The sequence below is a fragment of the Natator depressus genome, chromosome 7 (assembly GCF_965152275.1).
Source record: "Natator depressus isolate rNatDep1 chromosome 7, rNatDep2.hap1, whole genome shotgun sequence".
NCBI classification, from domain to species: domain Eukaryota; kingdom Metazoa; phylum Chordata; order Testudines; family Cheloniidae; genus Natator; species Natator depressus.
The window spans coordinates 123,536,745-123,557,852 of NC_134240.1; the positions used below are offsets into that span (position 1 = coordinate 123,536,745).

Below are 21,108 nucleotides of genomic sequence, written 5' to 3' on the forward strand. Positions count from 1 at the left end.
CCCCACAGCCTCACCCTGATACCACTACCCCCATACGCTCCACCCCCACACACATAGCACTGCCTCCATGTACCCCAACCCCACATACACCCCACAGCCTCATCCCATACACATACCACTGCCCCCATATACACCAACCCCACCCCACAGCCTCACCCCATATGTCCCGCATATACCAATGCCCCCATACACCCCCCAAACCTACACACCACTGCCCCACTCCATACACCACTACCACTCCACACACACAGCCCTTAGGCCACCCTCTACCCATACACGCACCTCCCGATACCCCTCTCTCTCATACACACACAACCCAAAAATACCCCATAAGCTGATCAAGTTATTTCTCCTGCAAGCTGGGAAGAAAGAGAAAGGCTACTGTTGTTATTTCTGTTTGTAGATCCTGGTGCTGAAAGCCATCCATCCTGGGCCAGAAAACAGCAGAGAACTGTTATTGTAGAAAGATGTATTTTATGTGATGCCCACAAGAAGCTAGACATCAATATTAATCACAATATTTTTTAAGTCCTAGCCTTTCCCAGCTCCCTGTGTGTCCCGTTTGCTCTTTCTCTCGAATTTAGTTTCTAGGCATCCCTGTGCAGCACACCGTCATCAGCCCACACACACCACAGAGACATGTACGTAACATTTCTGTGGTCCGCTCTATCCATAACCCTCAAAAGCAGGTTCTTCTTTTTTCCAGACTGTGGCTTCCATACATCTGGCTGTCATTAATAAGCTTGTATACAGGCCATGTCCTTTCAAGCCGTAAATTCCTAGTCGTGGCAGCCCCAACAGTAGACCACAGGGTCCATCAGGTCCCCTGATCTGTCACCTTCAAGGTGAGCAGAGAAGTTTTCATTTCATTTTTTAAAGGAACCAACTAGTGAACACAGCATGAAGATTCCAAACAGGGAGCAGATTCCCCCATCTGGGAGCGGGACACGGACCCAAGGCAAAGCCACTGACTCTCCTATTGCCCAGCCGTGGCTGCAGCGCCAGGCTCTCGTTTGTTCCTAGGAGAGGAGCACGAAGGGGTGGAGGGATGACAGCGTGAGGAAGGGAAGATGCTAACCTCTCCCTTCCTGAGGAAGGGCCAGACAAGGAATCCCACCAGCCTCCGGTTCCCCAAGGCAGGCACCACACCTTTCACAAGAAGCCCCCCACTACCACCAGTACAATCAGCAAAGGACTTTCCCTTTCCTGAGACACAAGCTCGCCCCTTGAAGGGCCTGGGATAGGGAAGGCCACGTCCTGCCCTTGCCCCAGGACAGCAGATCATGGATCCACAGGATCGGTGCTATGGCCCTACCTTCTCCTCATTCATCTCCCTTTCGGGAACCCAGGCCCCCAGGCCGAGAGCAGCACAACGTGCTTTGAGAAAAGAAATCCTGCTGCCTTCTCCTCACGCTGCATTTCCCAGCAGCCCCGTCACCTCTGCCCCCATGGCCTAGAACACACGGGGCAATGGCTGGGCAGCCACTCTGCTGTGATGCTGCCTGGGCCCAGAGTGGGGATGGAGAGCCCAGGGCAGACAGGCTCCTAGCTCCCAGTTCCGTTATTTGTTCGAGAAATGCCTCGCCAGCCTCTTTCTGATTTGCTGGTCTATAGCAGACCCTCACCCCTATTTTCCCCCCTTTTATCTTTACCCGGAGACTTTCAACTGGTCTGCCTCCTACCTCCGTCTGGCCCTCAGAACAGGTGTATATATGCTTGATGCATAATACAACGCCTCCTCCCTTTTCCCCGGCTGTCCTTTCTGAACAAGCTGTACCCCTCTGTAACAATATTCCAGTCAGCAAATTTATCTAGTTAAGTCATTTAACTTACACAGTAATACTTCCAGTTCTTCCTGGTTGTTCCCCATACTCCTTCCAGTTGTGTATTGACTTGGGCAGATTACCCATCGACTTCCCTCTTGTTGCTCTTATGATCCTATTGGAACGTCCCACCCGGCCATCTAGCCCTCGGTTAAGGCTGTCTTTTTTCTGCTTACCCATGGGCTTTTGTCACATGACCCCTGAAGCGCTAATTTAACACCCTGCTCACGAGGTTGGCTTCCCCCTTTCAGCCATGGAAATGACTGATCTTGGGCATCTTTGAAAGGGCTTCTTCCTCTGTACATAGGAAGCCGGAACCCTGTGTACCTCCAAAGAGAGGAGCTCTTACCCTGCATGCTCTGCTGAGGCTTCGCATACAATACTGGGAGGTGAACAGTCTGGTTAAGGTGAAATTCAGAAGCCACCTTAGGGATGAATCTGGGATGCAGTCACAAAGACACTTCTTCCTTGTGAAAAACGGTGTACAGCAGGTCTGCCATGAGGGCCCCACCCTCCCAGGGGAGTAATCACCACAAGTAAGGCAACCATCATGGCAGATGGTTCCACTTGGCAGGCTGGCATTAAGCATTAGCATGCAGAGGGTCTCCTGCTGTTATGGTTGAGTTGAACACACTGGGAGTAGGCTCTATCTCTATTGGATATCCATCCAACAGCCATGCTGCCAGGTTGGGAAGCTGGACTGGGGTGGTTTGTCTTGCCCTTATTCACAGATAGTAGGCCTGGGAACAGCTGTAGGTAGATGCATGGGCAGGATGCCAGCTGCAGAATGATGGTGAACCAGAACTGCCTTAGCCACAAGGAAGGTCTGAGGATCACTGTGGCCCTGCCAAGCTTGATTTTCCTAAGGACGCGGGGCAGGAGGGGAGGGGAGCTGAGCTGCTCACTGCATCAGGAAGACACCCCCTCTGGACTTGAGACCTGGCCAGCTTGGGAGCAAGAAGTCAGGCACTTTTTGTTCCACTGGGTTCCCAAGAGATCTTACAATGGGCCACCCCTTTGGTGAAAGATTTGCTGCACTGTCAACAGGTGGAGTTCCCCCTTGTAATCCCTGTACAAGCACCCGCAGCAGCTGGCTGCTAGGGAGTTCATGACCCCGGAACGGGAACTGCGAAAGCGTGTTCTGATGCTGGATGCACCAGTTCCAGAGCTGGCCCATCTTCCTGCAGAATGGAATGGATCTCGCTCCTCCCTGCTTGTTTATACACTAGGCAGAGATCATGTCACCTGATCTGACCTGAACATGCATGGACCAGGCAATGTGTAGAAATATCTTGCATGCCTTGTGTTCTGCATAAAGCTCAAGCAGGTTGATGTGCATCCTGGATTCCTGCAGGGACCAGGAGCCTTGGGCTATCTGGTCATGTAGATGCACTCCCTCTCCCAATAGAGAGGCATCCTTGATAAGTGTTCTTGGAGGGAGGGAGAAAATGAAGGGACCACTGTGGCACCTTCAGCCACAGCAGACTGCATGGAACTCCGTTTACTGACGGATGGCAGGCAAAGTCAGATCACCCAGGAATTGAACCTATGTGGGCAGCGCGCCCACTGGATATTCCATACCTAGGGGCTAGCCCATTTAACCATCCCTACCAGAGTAAATCTGTGTCCAATTCGATCTTGCTTGGTGACCAAGCCCCTAACAAAGAGCTGTGCAGAGCAAAGAACCCCCTCAAACACATTCTACGTGTTTGGATTCTGAAGATAAGGAAGGTCCCTCTACCGCAGATGTCCGACCCTCGCAGCCCACTCCAAAAAGACAAAATCTATCACAGAGAAGGGAAATATTTACACACGTTAGTCTAGCTCCAGTTAAATATTATGCTTAGCTGTCTGGAGTTTGTGTTCTCAGGCTGTGTCTATGAAATCAAAGATTAAACTTCATAACAATTATGAAGCTGCGCTGCTCAAATTCAAAGGGAGTTAAAGGCCATTAAAATAGTTTTACTCCTGGTATTCAAGTGAAATTACTCCATCTCCTCCAGGACACCTGGAGCCGAAACCTTCTGAACTTTCCTATCAACACACACGGAAAGGCTACGAGCAGAACTGATCACCAAGGCAGCACCTCTGTGAGCAAAGCCTGAGAGCGCTTTGAAGCAGCCTGGGAAGGAGGGAGAGCCTCTTCTCTCAGGAAAATGTGTTTAGTGGAAAGTAAGCAAGTTGTCAGGGGAAAAGCGGACAATGCTGATTCCAACAGTTGTACTGGGAACAAACTGCCAAGCAGATTAGGTTACCGAGAACGAGAAATGGCTCTGACAGGCCCACGTAAATGCCGGGCTTTCAGGGACAATGTGTGCTTCAGCCACATTCGCAGCCTCGGCGCCACAGGCCCTGGGGGCAAATCTCACTGCCAGTGCCTGCAGCCCCTTTGCATGGGGTCCCAGGTGCCCTACCAGCCCCAATACAGCCAGTGCGTCCGGGGGCCCTGAGCTCACTGCCAGCTCCAGCCCCTCCAGCTGTTTGAGTTACAGGGCTGGGAACTGACAGCAAGATGGCAACAGAGAGGGGTCTGGGCCTCTTTACAGCCCCCCACCTTTTCTGGAGGAATTTTATTTTTTGAGGGGGAGGGGGCGTTCAGGCTGGGAATACACCAGGGGGCACCGACGGCACCAGTCTCCGCTGCCTTCTCTCTCCCTTCCACCCCGGGGAGTCTACCAGACCCACCACAGCCAGGGGCCATCCTCAGCCACCCCATTGGGGCCTGCAGCATCCCAACAGCTGAGTGGCCTCCTTCACCCTCCCCAATAACGGGGGTGGGAGGAAGGGCTCTGCAGCCCTGGCTTGATTTAATTAATTCCTTCTTGAAGTGTCTTTGGTTTATTCTCCTGTGGTGATAGCGAGATCACTGTGGGCTGCTGGGGTCCCTCTTCTCTACCCCTCATTGCCTGGAGACCTGAGCCCTTCATAAGACTTTTAATGTGTGTCCATAACATGGCAACCCCTTCTGTCTCTCGAGGTTCTACTCCCAAGCTAATGCAAACGTTACCAGGAATAGAGCATTGTCTCAGCTCCATCTGGGCCATTATCATTTTATATTTGCTCTTTAATATTTACTGGGTTCATGCAAAGTGCATGCTCTGAGCGGGGAAAAAGAAGAGCCGCAGCTTAGATCCAAATTTAGTAATTGCTGCAGCCCCATCTGACATGGATGGTTAACAGGGAGATCTCTACCACACTTCACGTTCCACTGCATTCCGCATAGCGACTGGGCCCCCCGTGTACCAGGCAGCCTGGAGCTGCCACCTACAAGAGTCTTCACAGCCCCTCTGTCAATCCCGTATACCCAGGCACTCAGCGTTGCTGGTAGACCCACCGAAGAGACACGGTCAGGCTACAGAGGCAGGCAGGCTGACTCAGGACGGTTTCCGAGCCACTCCACAGTAAAGGCTGCAGCTCGTACGTGCTATTTGTAACACCCGAGTTTATCAAAGCGAAAAAGAATTTGAAAAATTGAATTTGAGTGTCACTATCGATGCTGTTTGTTTGCCTTTTTCTTGAGCTGTTCCCACTGAAATGCTTACATTTAATGGAAACTTTTGTGTTGGCTTTTGGTTTTGCAAACCCTGTTTTTTGGAAAACTTCTGTGTCAGCCCACTGTGACCTGACAGTGTTTCTTTAATCAAAGGGAGGAGACACTTCTCAGACTTTCCTTTCCTAAGCCAGCTAGATGTTTGTTGGCACAGCACGGGAGTGTCAGCTGGCTTTCGAATACCTGCTAGCTAGCCATGGCTCCTGGGGCCAGAGCTGACCTTGCAGCCTTACCTGTTACCGTGAGGTTGCTGTAGGTGTTTGAGAACTGCTCCTTCAACAAAACCAAATGCATCTGAGCTGCCTTTTCTCGCTGCAGTTCCAACATAATGTCTGGGTGCTGGGCAATCTTACAGCCTTTCTGCTTATCCAGGGCAATGTCGCTGCGGACAATGTCTGGAGGGAGAGGAAAGAGAGAAAAAGGGAGACGGACAAAACTCAGCTTTCAGTTCCACCCAAAGGAGCCAGATGCTTGACTCTGAACCAGCCAACACTACAACCAATAAACATTACCCGATCATACAAAATGCAAGCCAAGGGGCAGCCCCCTGGGGCCCATCCACCCCATTTACCTTCTCAGCTCAAGCCCTAGATCATCTGCAGACCTCACTTCTTATCTCCCGCTAGAATGTCAAGCCACTCTCTCTAACGCAGCAGCCTATCCCACCCCCCTTGGAGTGGCTGGCCCCCTGGCAGTTTATCACTCTAACTCACAATTATTACCCTTCCTTCACTGGAAAGTTTTGTCTAAAGTCTCCCAATGTTTATATCATGTCTCTTGTTTCTGGTTTCTTTGCCAGCGATAACTACAGTGAGCTAAATGCCTCCCTGGTGTAAGGCCACTGCTTTCCCTTACCACCAGATACACCAGGGAGGGATTCGGCTCAACGTCTCTGCTCCAGCACTATTCATCCTTATTGCAACTTTCAAACCTTGGATTAAATCTGTACAGAGTACAACCCTGGGAACAGCTCCCTTGGCACCTTCCCATCCTTGCTCCCCGCACATCAAGAATGCAGTGCTGATACTTGTTAGCCCTTTGTTTCTCTCCATATCAATACTGTATGGGTCATATTGTTGATCATGACATAGCCTTCCCATCACACACACCCACAAAACTACTTGCCTGCTGTGGAGACTTGGAAGCAAAGGGAAAGGAAAAAGAAGAAGAGAAAAATAAGCTATATAGCTTCTCCTACGTGCTTCCGGACAGGGGGAGAAAGTGAAAATGCAGGTCTCTGTGTGGACCACTTGCCGAGCTGAGTTACCTCATAATGCACTCGGATACCACAGGTTCAGCCCACCTAGCTCGCTGGCCATTACAATAAGCCAGGAAAGCTGGAGATTCTCGCAGTGTTACAGACGGCTCTGTTTTACTCGATCTATTTTTTATCTTATCAAACGCACAGTCCTTTCCAAAAATAAAGCCCTGTAGGATGGCACCTTTGGACCGCAAAGAGCTTGTGTTCTGATCCACTTGTTGGTCTAGCAGAATGTGTCCCCTACTACTATTTACTCTGCAATTCCAGTACAGCATTACAGATTGCATATCAGAAGCACCAGGTGGTCAGAGCGGAGAGCCTTCCCTGCACCCCTGCCCTTATCTTGCAGGGCTAGATACCATTGTTTGCTTAGTGCCCTAGTGTTTCCGGTAGGGTCATTACGTGCAGACTCTGCCCAGCCTGTAGCCATCCCATTTTGTACTGGGCGTGACTGCAGGCCTTGGACAGGTAACCATGCAGCTTTGGGATCCATCTTATTGACATTTGGCAGAGTTGTGCCCCTGAGAGCTGCTGTGATCTTCCCTGTCCAATGGCAGAAGAGCAAGGATAGGGGATGGCTGCCTTTGCAGCCTCATTCCATCCTGTTCCAGGACCCTGTGGCAAGCCATCCAGGGGTTGGGATCAGAGTGCAAGGGGTGGGCTGGCTGGGGGCACACCTTGGCCCTTCAGTGCCCCACCTCTCTGTCAGGAATTAAGGCGGGAAGGGGGGGGTCCTGACAGTTTGCGGATCTAGCAGGTTTCCTGTGGCTCACTCCACAGAAGTTTACCTGGGGCAAAGTTTGCACAATGTGGGGAACCTCAGAGTTTTACCCCCACCCTCTGCTCCCCCGTAGTCCCTTCCTGCAGGAGCCTATTGCTCCTCAACCCCTATTCGGAAGAACCAATTGAACCTGTTACTCTTCATGTTGATGTTTTCCAGCTAGAGTTCAACTGTGAGCCCAGCACTGTGCAGATCTCGGGCCACCACCAATATCAGGAGGCAAACCCAGCTGTACAGAGACCCCTCTGGGGCCCCAGGCCTGCCATGCTGTGCACCCAAGCCATCTTGTCCTCTGACCACCCAGGCTCACAAGCTAAGCAAGATGGGGCTCACATTAGCGCTTGGATGGAGAGCTACAAGGGACACAGGGGTGTGAAAGGAAGTGGTGCTGATTATTCATGAAAGGGGCCATCTTCCCTCCAAATCAGCACTGAGTCCCCGGCGGTGGCATGGCGCTAGGAGGTGCCATCTCTTGACAGAGCTCTAGTTCACTTTTGGTCAGTGGAGATGCGTCTCCACTTCCTCTTGTGCCACCTGCTCTCTAAGCTTCCTGGGCACCGGGAGGATGCAGAGCTCCCTCAGGGCTGGCAGGATGCCTGCACGCTCCCGGGTCCCTGGCAGCTTTTCTTGCTTGAAGGAGACACGGAGGATCTCCATTATCACAGAGTCAGGCGCCCCTCGTGAGACTTTGTCTGCCAGGGGGCAGGGATCAGTTCTGGAGATGTTGGATTGGAATTGCTCCTCCAGGGCTCCTGAGCTGTGGCCCCATGGAGGAAACTCTGGAGAGCCACGTAGCAGTCTCTGGTCCTGATGTAGGCCCTGGTCATGGGCTGCGGGCCATGGCCAGGCAAGCACTGTAGGCACTTTAACTGCCAGCCACAAAGACTCCTCCACTACCAGCCTGCACCCTTCCCCAAGGGCCCCAGACCCCTGCTGTTGTGACCCCCCGCAACTGTCTCCTGCTCCCTAACTCTTCACAGGAACCCCATGATCCCCTGGGACCCCATCCCCTGCCTGTGACCCCTACCCGCAACTGTGTCCTACCCCTAAACTCCGCACAGAGAACCCCCTCCCACTGCCTGTGGCCCCCACACTCCCCCAGGGACCCCACCCCCTGCCTGTGACCCCCACCCCCAACTTTCTCCTACCCCTAAACTCCCCACAGGGACCCGCCACACTCTCCCAGGGACCCCACCCGTGCCTGTGACTCCCGATCCCCAAGTGTCTCCTACCCCTAAACTCCTTACAGGGATCCCCCACTCCCTGCTTCTCATCCCCACCCTCAACTGCCCCATCCCCTCCCTCCACTCAGAAACCCCCATTCCCTACCTGTGAGCCCCATTCCCCCAATGCCTTCCACCTCCACACACACCCTAGGGCCCAACACTTTCCCCTGTAGCCCTCCCACCTGACCCCAGCCCCCACCCGGACCCAACCCAGAGCACTGTGGCCCCACAACTGCCTTCTGCCCCAGCCGCCACGGAACCTTCCCCCTCCCGTCCGGCGCCGGAAGAGCCGCTGCACTTTCACCACGCTGCCCGCTGCTGGCCGCTCGCCCAAGCCACCCGGGCGCCTGCCCGCACTCTGCCAGCGCAGGCGAGAGCACGTCCTTCCAGGGCTGGGGTGGATTCCTCTGCCTCGGTGAGCCCCTCTTTGGTTTTGGCGGGCAGCGCTTTGCACAGGCAGGGCTGAGACCAGCGTCCGTTGCACTGTAGGCACCAGTCATCCACCTCCTCTCTGCCGGTGGCACAGCTCTAAAACCCGCAACGGCCTGCAGAGACTGTGGGCAAAGGGGTCCTCCCGGGTGCTCTCCTTGACTCTTCTGATCCGCAGGTGGCTGCCGTGTCCCATTAGTGTGTCTACACCTTGCTTTTCAAAGAAGTTGCTTTTTTTCCTCTTCCAGGTGCTTCTGGGAGTCTCCCAGGAATGACATCTCCCAGGGACAAAGTCGCCAGGCTAGGTCACGACCTGGAGGAAGAGTTGGTCAGCCCAAATGGCCAGAGAATGAAAAGTTAAAGTTCTGTGACCACCAGGATCGCACCATATTGCCTGCACGTCTCACTCTTACCAGTACAGTGCCCTAGTGGGTGTAGCTCTTTGCAGAGGAGTTACTTATTATTTCTAGTTTCAGAGGAGCAGCCGTGTTAGTCTGTATCTGCAAAAAGAACAGGAGGACTTGTGGCACCTTAGAGACTAACACATTTATTTGAAGTGAGCTGTAGCCCACGAAAGCTTATGCTCAAATAAATTTGTTAGTCTCTAAGGTGCCACAAGTCCTCCTGTTCTTTTTATTATTTCTAGGACAGCAGCACCTAAAGGCCTCGCTCAGGGTTGGACCCCATTGTGCTAGGCGCTGCACAAACTCAGACTGACAGTGCCCACTTCAAACAGGTTCAAATCTAAATGAGTACATCAGTAGTTTAGGGGTTTGAAGGATTAGGGAGGCTGCTCAAGGTACTAACATACCCTACATGAAATGCAGGGCAGTTAACATTTCTTTCCCTTTTTTATGATAAAAAGGCTGCACTGAACCTGCACAAACATGGGGATTTTGCATTTAACACACGTTAAAGGACTTGATTTATATTAGACCAACTGCATAAAAGTTAGCGAAATCAGACACAGATTATAGGAGCCCACTGGGAAGCAGCCTCCTGGAGATGGGCAGGCTCGGGTGGGTGGGGGAAGAGGAGGGGGCTGGCATGCTCACTGCCCATTCAATGGACAGCCTGTGCTAGACAGTCACTTTGCTTCAGTTAAAAAACCCAGCTTGCCCCAGTGTGGCTTGAAAGCTTGTCTCTCTCACCAGCAGAAGTTGGGCCAATAAAAGATATTATCTCACCTACCCTGCCTCCCTGCAAAGAAAGTCATTTGAAGTGCCTTAGACTTTTTATATCACAACAAAACAATTCACTTTGAAGCTGGCTCTCTTTCACCAGTACCCATGGGCAGTCCCCAGCCCTGGGACGTTTGATCGCACAGCTCGTGCGGTGCTTTGTGTACTCTGTACAGTAGAATCACTCATGTAACAGCCGCACAAATGCAGTATGAAGGGAGCACACCCGTGTGGCAGGTCAGGTGAGCTGCGGCTGATTACAGGACAAAACTATCCATGGGATTGGGGGGTCACACAAATGATTCATGCATCCGATGAAGTGAGCTGTAGCTCACGAAAGCTTATGCTCAAATAAATTGGTTGGTCTCTAAGGTGCCACAAGTACTCCTGTTCTTTTTACAAATGAAGGCAAAATCCAAAGGCATACTGTGGCCAGAGTGCCAAATAAAGCAAGAGGGGCTCCTCACAGACAGTATGTCTTCTCACCCCAACGTGGTCCTGGTTCCTAGCTCAGTTCCACCAAGATTGAGTCATCTCCCCCATGAGAAGGTAACTCCTGCTAGCTGATCCCGGCCATATTCCCTATGTGCCTGGCCTATGCTGCACTCCCTGCACTGAGGGCAACAGGTGATGCAGTATCACTGCTCGGCAAATAGCCTCCCTGCTCCCTAGCCCCTTGGCAGGGCCTTTGCACCCAAGCACACCCCACGGAGAGTTACTTCTCCGGTAGGAATTCTAGCACCATGCAGCTACCAACATATAGACTGACTAGACCATGCTGGGGGGCTAATGAGATGATCAGGAACCTGTGAGGAAGGTATTTGTTATCTCTGATTAACGATCGAAAGCAGAGAGTGACCACCCTACACACTGCAACAGAAAACCAAACCAGACCAAATAATGACACAGCTCCCCAGCCACTCTGCCCTACAGCCAGCCTAACAGACCACAGGATGCTGGTGGAGTAGAGCGGGCTAGAGGCTTCTACTGCACCATCCTCCCTGCAGCCTGCACAGGAGCAAAGGGGCATGGCCAGGAGGGCCCCACATCCCACCTGATGGAACGGCCTCTTGGGGTCATTGGTAGCTGCTGTAAATTAGAACATCCTTCAGGCTCCTCTAATTTCCTCAAGGGAGCCAGACCAGCACACAAGCAGCCCCAGACCAGGGACCATAAGGGAAGCTGAAAGAAACCCTTGTAGAAAGGCTGTTTTTGAATTGTTCTGTGTATTCCTTGGCTGTCCCTGGGGATCTGGGCCAATACTTCTCTACAAGACCAGAACATTCACAGTTAACAAGTGTCTGCATTAACCATTATCCACAATACACTTGCTATACACTTCCAGTCTTTCCATGTGATTTTTAAAGAAAACTGTATAACGTTGTGACGCTCTGTACCTCGAGGCAACACACAGCACCCCCATGTTCATCCTTATAATATGATTACGTGGTATCCAGTGCAAAGTTTGTCATGTCAGGTGTCTTCGGAAGGCTTGTGATGCACTGAGCAGTGTTGTTACAGCAACGTTATAGTAATGTTATAGGTTATAATTTCATGTATGTAGTTATGAGGTTGAAAATGTACCCTCCTGGCTTAAAATAAGTGCAGGCAAAAACTCTCCAAGAGCACAGAGGCAGTCCACACCTCATCAGGCAGGTATGGGACAAACGCAGCCCAGCCTCACAGGAACAAAGGACGCTGGCCCAGGCAGCAACTAAAGGATCTGTTGGACTCTCGAGTGAGTCACCCCCCTTCCTTTGGTCAGTTGGGGAGTGCGGTGAGGTAATGCTCATCTGACTCTGAAGGGGAGGGGGCAAAGCCAAGGGGGAAGAAAGAACATGATAAAAGGGAGAGATGTTTGCCATGCTCTTCCTCTCTCTTCCACCTACACCTACAGACACCACCACCAAGCGACTAAAGCGCTGATCAAAGGGGAGAGCCTGGCTGAAGGGCAACCAGCCAGCCTGTGGTGAGAAGCATCTAAGTTTGTAAGGGCACTGAAAGTGTTAAGATCAGCTTAGAATGCGGTTTGCTTTTATTTCATTTGACCAAATCTGACTTCTTGTGCTTTGACTTATAATCACCTAAAATCTATCTGTTTATTCTACCTGAAGCAGTGCGTTTGGTTTGAAGCGTGTCAGAAATTCCCCATGGGATAACAAGCCTGGTGCATATCAATTTCTTTGTTAAATTGACAAACTCATATAAGCTTGCAGTGTCCAGCGGGTATAACTGGACACTGCAAGACGGGGGTTCCTAGGGTTGTGTCTGGGACCAGAGAGATTGGCTAGTGTCATTTGGTTACACAATCCAAGCAGCGGCTGGCCAAAAGTGCTCACTCACATAGCTGGGAGCAGCTTACATGCCAGAGGCTGTGCGTGACCAGCCAGGGAGTGGGGGTTCTCACAGCAGAGCAGGGTAAGGTTGGCTCCCAGAGTCAAGGATTGGAGTGACCCAGCAGATCAACGGTCTGGATAACATCAGAGGGGAACGTCACAAACGCATTAGTTAGAAATGAACATCCCTGTTTATGGAAATGAGTAAGATGGGGCACTGGAAAGTAAAACACCCTTCAGGGATCAAACTTATGTTTGACTGGTCACCAGAGAAACATACGAGTAAACTGCAAGGTGTAAAATATATAAAATATCTAGTTTTTAAAAAGCTCACCACAGTTAAAAATGTTTAAACAATTTCTCTAATCTATCTGTCCAGGATTTTATAAAGTGCTCAGTGACTGTACTGTCTACACACTGGTATAAAATTAGGATCACAAGTAGTTTATGCTGGCTACCAGCATGAGGCAAGTGTTACTTGGATGGATTTAGATTTTAGTTTGTGTGTGTTGTGTGCTTATTTGTTTGACTCTCTGAGCAGAAGATGAGGATCTTCTACATAGAAAGATGTATACAACATGTAAAAAAGTAAATTTTTCTAAGAAAATTTTAGAGTATACACTAGCATCAGTCAAATACATCCACAGAAAATTCTGCTGTCTCACTCATCAACCAGTAAATAACTAACAAACCAGGATGTACCATTCTTTCTGGTCACAGAGCAATTTCCACTGATATTGATAATGAGACAGCTTTCTAACTGAAGAAACTAGAGATAAGAAATAGGAGGAGTCCATCCTTACCTTGAGTAACACCCTGTATGTAAACAGCGCCATCCCCACCTCCCATTAGACAGATGGTGGGTGCGGACGTGACAAAGACAAGTGAAACAAAATTTGCTAATGAACAAAATTGCTCAGGACATTTCAGATAGAACACCGAACCAAGTCAAAATTACATTATGGGGGTCATTTGTGCGCTGGCCCTGGCACATAGTCTCCAAGGGACCTAATGGGTCTTTCCCATCTCCAACGTCTAGGGCCCACATCACACCCTGAGGAACCATGTGGGGAGATTCTTCACGCACACCGCTCTCTCCTATCAACACTGCAAAGCAGCACCCCCTCTCTTCTCCCCAGGCCATGTGGCGTGTCAGCCAGCGCAGCCACGCTCACTGGGAACAAGAAAGGAAAAGGGTGCTGCAGAGTTAGTGCCAAGGCACAGAGCCTCCCCTGACAGTTCCTGGCCTCCAGCAGATCCCAGAGAACCATGAAGGCCTCAGGAGATCCACAGTCGCTGGGGGGCTGACCATCCTGCTGTCTCTGCCGTGGCACAAACCCCCAGGAGAATTCATCAGAATCTCTGCAAGGGGAGCAGGAGCTTTTTCAAACTTAACTATCAGTGCGGGCTTGATGTTCCCAGCAACTGGAGCCCCTGTTTATGTCCAGAAGACCCGAGACAGCCTGGAATTGCTGACTCGGGGGGCAGGAGACATGGAACAGCCTCTGCCATTCTGTCTCTGCTTTCCATTACCCCCTTCTGTTCCATCAGCCATCTCACACCTGCCCAGTCCCCTACACCCGTTCCACTTTTGTCCCACACCCTCAGCAGTCACCCCTCCTAGCATGACCCCTCCTGCCCCAGCCTCCTTCCCTCCTTCCCCTGAGCCTGTCACCTGCCCTTTCCTGCCTGCCCTTGCCCCGCCTCACCAGTATGACCCCTCCTGCCAGCGAGGCAGCCAGAAGCTCCTTCCTGCCCGGGCCCAGCACGGCAGCATTAAGACTAGGCCAGTCACCCTGCCACCTGTGCAGGCACAACTGCAGCCCCAGGACCAGGAGGGGTCCACGTAGCCGATTCCCTGATCTGCCCCTACAGACCCCAGCCAGACTGCCGGCAGGCACCATGGGGCCACTTGGTGTGAGAGTGCCCCATGCCCCATGCCCAGCACAGGCAGCCTTCCACGTCTCCAGTGTTCTGTGACTTGCACTCTCCGCTTGTGGGTTTCCAGGCGGAGTGCAGGGTGTTAGGTTTAGCCTGCTGTATAAAGCCCTAAAGTTTGGGGCCATTCTGCCCAAGAGATTCTCCCTCCCATACCCCGCGCAATACTCTGCAGCTACAATCAGCAGAGACATGCTGTCACGGGGTCCCCGGGCGATGCTCTGGAACTGCTCCCTACGAAGCCAGGAAGGACTCTGGGGAAGTCTCCTTTCTGGGAGCAGCCTGTCTGCAGGACACACAGCTCACCCGGCTCCATCTTCCTGGGTCTGACCTCGGAGCATTCAGCCTCCTCTGACCCTCCGTGCGCTTCCCACAGCGAGTCCGCTCAGGCGGGGTCCTGGGGAAGCCAGAGGGTCCTGCCCCCCAACTCCGCGGTCAGACGGGACTCTCAGCCAGCCAGTAAAACAGAAGGTTTATTAGACGACAGGAACATGGTCTAACACAGAGCTTGTAGGTGCAGAGAACAGGACCCCTCAGCTGGGTCCATTTTGGGGGGCAGGGAGCCAGACAACCACGTCTGCCCTTCATTCCATGTCTCCAGCCAGCCCCAAACTGAAACTCCCTCCAGCCCCTCCTCCTCTGGGCTTTGTTCCTTTCCCGGGCCAAGAGGTCACCTGATTCCTTTGTTCTCCAACCCTTTAGGTTTCACCTTGCAGGGGGAAAGGGCCCAGGCCATCAGTGGCCAGGAAACAGGGTGTCGGCCATTCTCTGTGTCCAGACCCCTGCACACACCTGCCCTCTAGGGCTCTGCAGTGACCATACACCCTTATCCCACCACCTAGATACTTAAGAACTGCATAGGGGAAACTGAGGCACCCCCACACTATTCAGAGGAAACATTAAGAACAGTCCCACTTCGTCACACATGCTAGCTAGACCTCAGTTCAAACAGGAAGAGGCTGCTAGCAGGGTGTTCTCGCCCCAGGGTATCCCTAAATGTGAAACTCTCTCCTCCAAAGGTGCTGACACATTGGTGTTGTGAATACTCAAGATTTTATCACAAGTCTGGCAATATTTGGTGCTTTTCTTAAAGCCCCAGCTGCTGGAGTCAAGAGATGTCAAGAGAATCTCAATTTACATTTAAAAATAAGTTTCTAGCCTTCAGGGTTGTGGAGAACGTGAAGTGAATGCTCCCTAAGACAAATAAAAAGAGCACAAAGCTTATTACTTTTTTAAAATCTCATGATTTTGGGGGGCCAGGCTCATGAATATTAAATGCTATGGGTTAACAATACTGCCTTTCAGAACCAAACATTCAGGACACCTACTTTCTGATGCAGAAGATTTTACGTGAATAATCTAACTTGCCTATTTTCAAAATGATTTGCACAGAGCCATCAATTTCATCTTTAAAAAAAAACATGCGGATTTTGTGCTGGTGAAAGATATTTGTTAGAAAATTCTAGAATTAAGATGGACTGTACAACCATAATTCTATCCTCACGTGAGCATGCATTACCATGCAGTCTTTAAAATTACACGATCAGTCACATACTATTTTTCCCTGCATGGATCATCAGCAGAGTTTGAACTTAAATCCTTCAGCACGGATCTCTTCTGTCAGAGTTACAGCCGTAACTGGTACTGGAATCAGGCTGTTATCCTGTATGTAGAACAGCCACAGAGGGGTGTGAAAGACACACTTTGCAAGACAGCAGGAGAATGTTGGGTATCAAGATTTTGGGGTTCTGTTCCCGGCTCCGAGAAAGGAGTGTGATCTAGAAGTTAGAGCAGAAGCTACAAACAGAATAGTCAAGCACATAGACTGGGCGCATTTTTTCCTGAAAGGCTGCAAAGGAGTTGTGAAATGCAGAGGAATATTAACCTCAGTTAGTGGGAGAGATGCGATTAGAGAAGGGGTTCTCACAACACATTTTTGGTGGCCTCAGAGTGCGGCCACCAACTCTTGCTGGTGGCCGCTCTGACACTTTTTCATAAAATACTTAAACTTAAGGAAAAACAAACAAAAATGCACATGTCCAAATCATTGTAATGTATTTATGTAGGGTTTTTTGCAATAATAAAAATAATATACAGTTGTTTCTATTCTTTACTAGACCTAAACAGACTAGAAACACAAATAAAGTGCTTTGCACGTTCTTGTATTTTTTGTTGTTTTTTCTTTTTCTTTTCTTTTTTTTTAAGACTTGCTGGCTAGTAAGTCTGCTGCTGTGACACGTGATACTTGTATGTTAATATCACTTTTCACAGCCTCCAGCTAGCTACTCAGGGTATGTCCACACTACAGACCTTACAGCAGCATCGCTGCACCGCTGTCAGGTCACTCAGGTAGCTGCTCCATGCCGACAAGAGAGAGCTCTCCTGTCGGCATAATTAACCCATCCCTAACGAGCAGCAGTGGCTATGCTGGCAGGAGAGCATCTCCCACCGACATACCGCTGTCCACACCAGCGCTTCTGTCTGTAAAACTTTTGTTCACACCCCGACTGACAGAAGTGCTAGCGTAGACATATTAACAAACATACAAATATCACTTTTCACAGCAGACCTACTCAGCCCTGGCATGCCAGGATACAAATTAAGCCCGGAATAGTGAGGTGGGTAGGGAGCCAGCGGGGCCAGGGGTGACAGGAGGACTGGATGGAGGCCTGGGGGAGGCAGCGGGGGCCAGAGCCTACTGCCCTATGGACAGAGGCTGGGGCTGGAGCCCACTGCTGCGCAGCTAGGGGATAGAACTCAAAGCCCTGACCCCGGAGACAGACCCCAGAGCCTGGAGATGGAGCCTGAAGCCCTGAGGCTGGAGCCTGCCACCCACCATCCTAGGGCTGAAGCCTGGCCCCACCACAGTTGGGAAGGTGGGGAACTCTCTGCCTGCTTGCTCCTCCAGTGTTTGTGTCTCCACAACCCATGCTGTAGGCCCCGAGGGAGGGGCTGCTGCTTCCCACCCCCCCAGTCATCACCCAGGAGGCTGTGGCCACAAGAAAAGCCTCTGGTGGCTGCATGCAACCACTGTGGCTGCATTTGAGAAACACTGGATTAGAGCTTGCAGCTCAGTGCATCTTCCTCTAAGCTAAAGGGTATTTTGTAGGAAGGGTACCTTCCCCACCATTGAAAAGCAGGGTTTGGGCTGTGCCAAAGCTCTGGAAGGCAGGACAGTCTCCTACATTTTTTGGAGGACACTCCCTACTCAGTTCAGATGGCAACCCTACCCAGGGCCCAGATTTGTTACCCTTCCAGAGATGCTGGCAGAGGCATATCGGAGGAGGCGCTCTGCTGAGAGGTAAGTGGTTGTCACAGCTGCGACAGGGAGAAGCTGTCTGAAGTTACAACGGCAGCTCAATGCGCTGGGTTTGGGTTGTGTGTGTGGTTCAAATACTCAGAAACCCCGGGGTGATGGGTGGGCACTTTGATAGAAAAAACGTCATTTTGCTAAGCAGCCAAAGGGCAGGAACTGTCAGTCACTTCCCACCTGGGGCCACAGCAACATCCATACACAAGAGCTGGATTGTTATTTTCCCCACACTTAACCCCAGGAGTGCTGTCTCCCATACAGGCTTCATTGTGTGGGCAGGGAAAAACAACTAATCAAGGGATTGCTCCTGCAGGCTGAGAAAGGAGAGAGATGGTTACTTCAATGTTTAACTAGCTGGGAGGGGCTCAGATACAATGGCTAGAGGGGTAGACACAATAACACCCCACCTCCCCAGACCCAGGCAGGGGATGGGCTAGGAAAAGTGTTTTTAAATAGACAAAAGGGCTGCTCAGATCATCCAGAGCCAGACCCCCTTACTCTCACTGGTGAGCAGTCACTTGTGTCACCCCACTGGCCTACACCAGTTATGAAATAAGGGTATCCAAATCTGACCTGTAAGTAAGAAGGACAGAAAATGTCACTTCTAACCCCAGAACACAGACAAAACCAAACCCTTTAGGACACTGACTATGGTACTGTCTGCTTCAGCTCAGTATCTATGGGCCTCATTCATGCTGTAAAAACACAATGACCTGAGAACAATACTACCCAAGACAAACATTTCAGGTTTAGCTGCTGTTCTCCCTTGACACACATCTCGATTGGGACCTGAACTCAAGTCCACTTTAAATCTCTCTGCGGCTGTCTGCTCGCACAGCTCTTTTTGGGGGCTGCTTGGGCATCATTTCCTGGAATACTGGCACTTCAAAGGGGACAGGTTGGGGCTATGACACAGCATCATGTTTGTATTTTGTGTTATGGGTCTGCTATGGGATGCACCTGGGAACTCATTAATTCACATGTGCAAATGAATTTGCTGCTCTGTCCCAGCCTCTAGAGAGCATGACTCTGCAATGCACAGGCACCACACAACTTGTTGCAATTAGCACATTCTACTCAAGAGAGGTCCAAGGCTGAAACAGCTGGTGTTGTTTCTGGTTAAGATTCAGAGGCAGGTATCTTAAGGGAAAGCCTGCAAAGTGCTTGCTGCTTAATAGCTGAACAAGCCAGTGCAATTAGCTCCTCCGTTTATGGGCAAATTTCACACACAAATATTTTCGTAAATCGCTCCCTCTTTACACTTTCATACCCTTCCCAGCTTCATGGTAGGTGAGCTCCTGTGTCTCGGTATTTCCCTTTGCATAGCATTCAGATTGCAAGACAAACTGACAGCAATTGCCAGCCATTTCAAACGAGGCTGAAATTCAGATCTCTACTGGCTCTCCTTTTGCCCAAACATTGTGTGCTGTAGAGATGTACCCAGGCGGAATTGTACTGAAATCTTCAACTCACATCACATTGGTCAGTACTCAGTCTTTAGCTAGTAATACCTGGTAAACAAGGTTACTCCAGGGTATAATGAGCTACAAATCCCTTCATCTTTAGGTTCCTGGTTGAAGCTAGTCAGGAAACAAGAGAAGCAAAAACTGCAAAAACTTTCTAAAAATGTGTTTCTGTTTTGTGGCTGAAATTTTGTTTTTGTCTGCATTTTCTAACCAGCTCAATTACTGGTTTGAAACTAACCCCAGGTCAATCCTCAGGAGTCATCCCCAGCTGACGGCCATTTGGGAGTCTCTGTGAAATAAGCTGGTGGCCTCAATTCCCAGCAAAACGTCCACGTCAGAAAATTCACCACTACCTTTGGCATTTTCAGCAGAGGTGTTGAAAACAGGATGAGCGTCAGGCCTGAACTTCCCTCTCGCTTCTATGGGTGAGTCCTTCTAGCACCCGGCAGAACCGCCCTGATGGAGCAACGGGCAAAGGTTCCAGTGGCTCTGGATGGAGTGTCCCTGCTCTATGGAGAGAGGGCGCCAGGCACCAGGCCTGTCAATTCAGGGTGTTTCAGGGGCACAAAAGCTAATTTCTAAAAACTGAACAATGACAGGATGGCCGCAAGTTGGCCTGGATCCACCCCAAGGAATGAGGCAGTGAGAGGGGCAGGTGAGAGCGCCTTTCTGTTAATCGCCTCCTTCACCACTCAGGCTCCTTTCCTTCACTGTGCCCTGATTCATCCACCATAAAATGTAATGGGCTGTATGTACATTTTAAGGGCTGTTTTCCAGTTACATTAGCCTCAACAGACACCCGTCCCTGGTCCATTAACTCTGAAACTGTGCAACCGCTTTTCTCAGGTTTAAAAACAAATAATGCTCCCCAGGCTAAGACCCTGCAGCCACATTTCAGTGCCGAGCAAACTCCCAAGGTGCAGCCAAGAATCCCACAGGGGAAGTGCTCCCCTCAAAGTTAGCTGTGGGTAGAGGGGACTGTTCATTGATTCCTAGCAGGAACAGTCCGAGTCACAACAGCAGCAGCAGAGACTAGGGTGACCAGATGTCCCAATTTTATAGGGACAGTCCTGATTTTTGGGTCATTTTCTTATATAGGCTCCTATTACCCCCGTCCCGATTTTTCATAGTTGCTGTCTGGTCACCCCAGCAGAGACCGCTGCAGGGATGCACAGTGGGGATTTAGTTGCAGTGCTAACACTGAGAGACGCGCTGAAAGGAAAGTGAACGTACAGGTGCCTGGAGAAGAAACCAGAGTGCTCAGTGCATTGTTCCGGTGTCATGCTGCCAAGACTGAATCCTGAGCTGTGATGGTTCTGTGACAAAGTGGGGATTTTCCGTAATATTTCAATGCTTCTGTGTGCCTTGGTTCCCCCCCCATTTTGCATGGCTAGCCAGTGGGAGGAAAACAAACGAATTTGCAGGCTGAGGCCACGTCTACACGTACAGCGCTGCAGTGGCAGCACCTGTAGTGAAGACGGGAGGGAGCTCTCCTGCTGGCATTGTAAAACCACCTCCACGAGCAGCAGGAGCGATGGCAGCGGGAGAAGCTCTCCCGCTGACCTAGTGCTGTGCACGCCAGCGCTTATGGCAACTTATGTCGCTGGCGGGGGTGGAATATTCACACCACTGAGCAACCTGTGGTAATGTAAGAGGCATCGGTCTGTGCATCACCCTCCCTGTCTAGGTGGAATGAACAGTGATTAAGGAACTGGCTCAGATCAGCAAGGGGTCCCCCAGAGACAATGCAAGCCCCGATGCAAGTGATTCATGGATTGACACTCTCAGTAGGGAAGTCGAGCAG

At 50.9% G+C, this 21,108-nt stretch overlaps 1 protein-coding gene across 1 annotated transcript in view; it reads right to left on the reverse strand.

Moving 5' to 3' along the window:
* Positions 1-21,108, reverse strand: part of HPSE2 (heparanase 2 (inactive)) — a 281,188-nt gene that overhangs the window by 250,370 nt on the left and 9,710 nt on the right. The window contains exon 3 of the mRNA XM_074959546.1: positions 5,607-5,768. Coding sequence (XP_074815647.1) covers positions 5,607-5,768 — 162 coding nt within the window. The remainder of the gene's footprint in view (positions 1-5,606; positions 5,769-21,108) is intronic.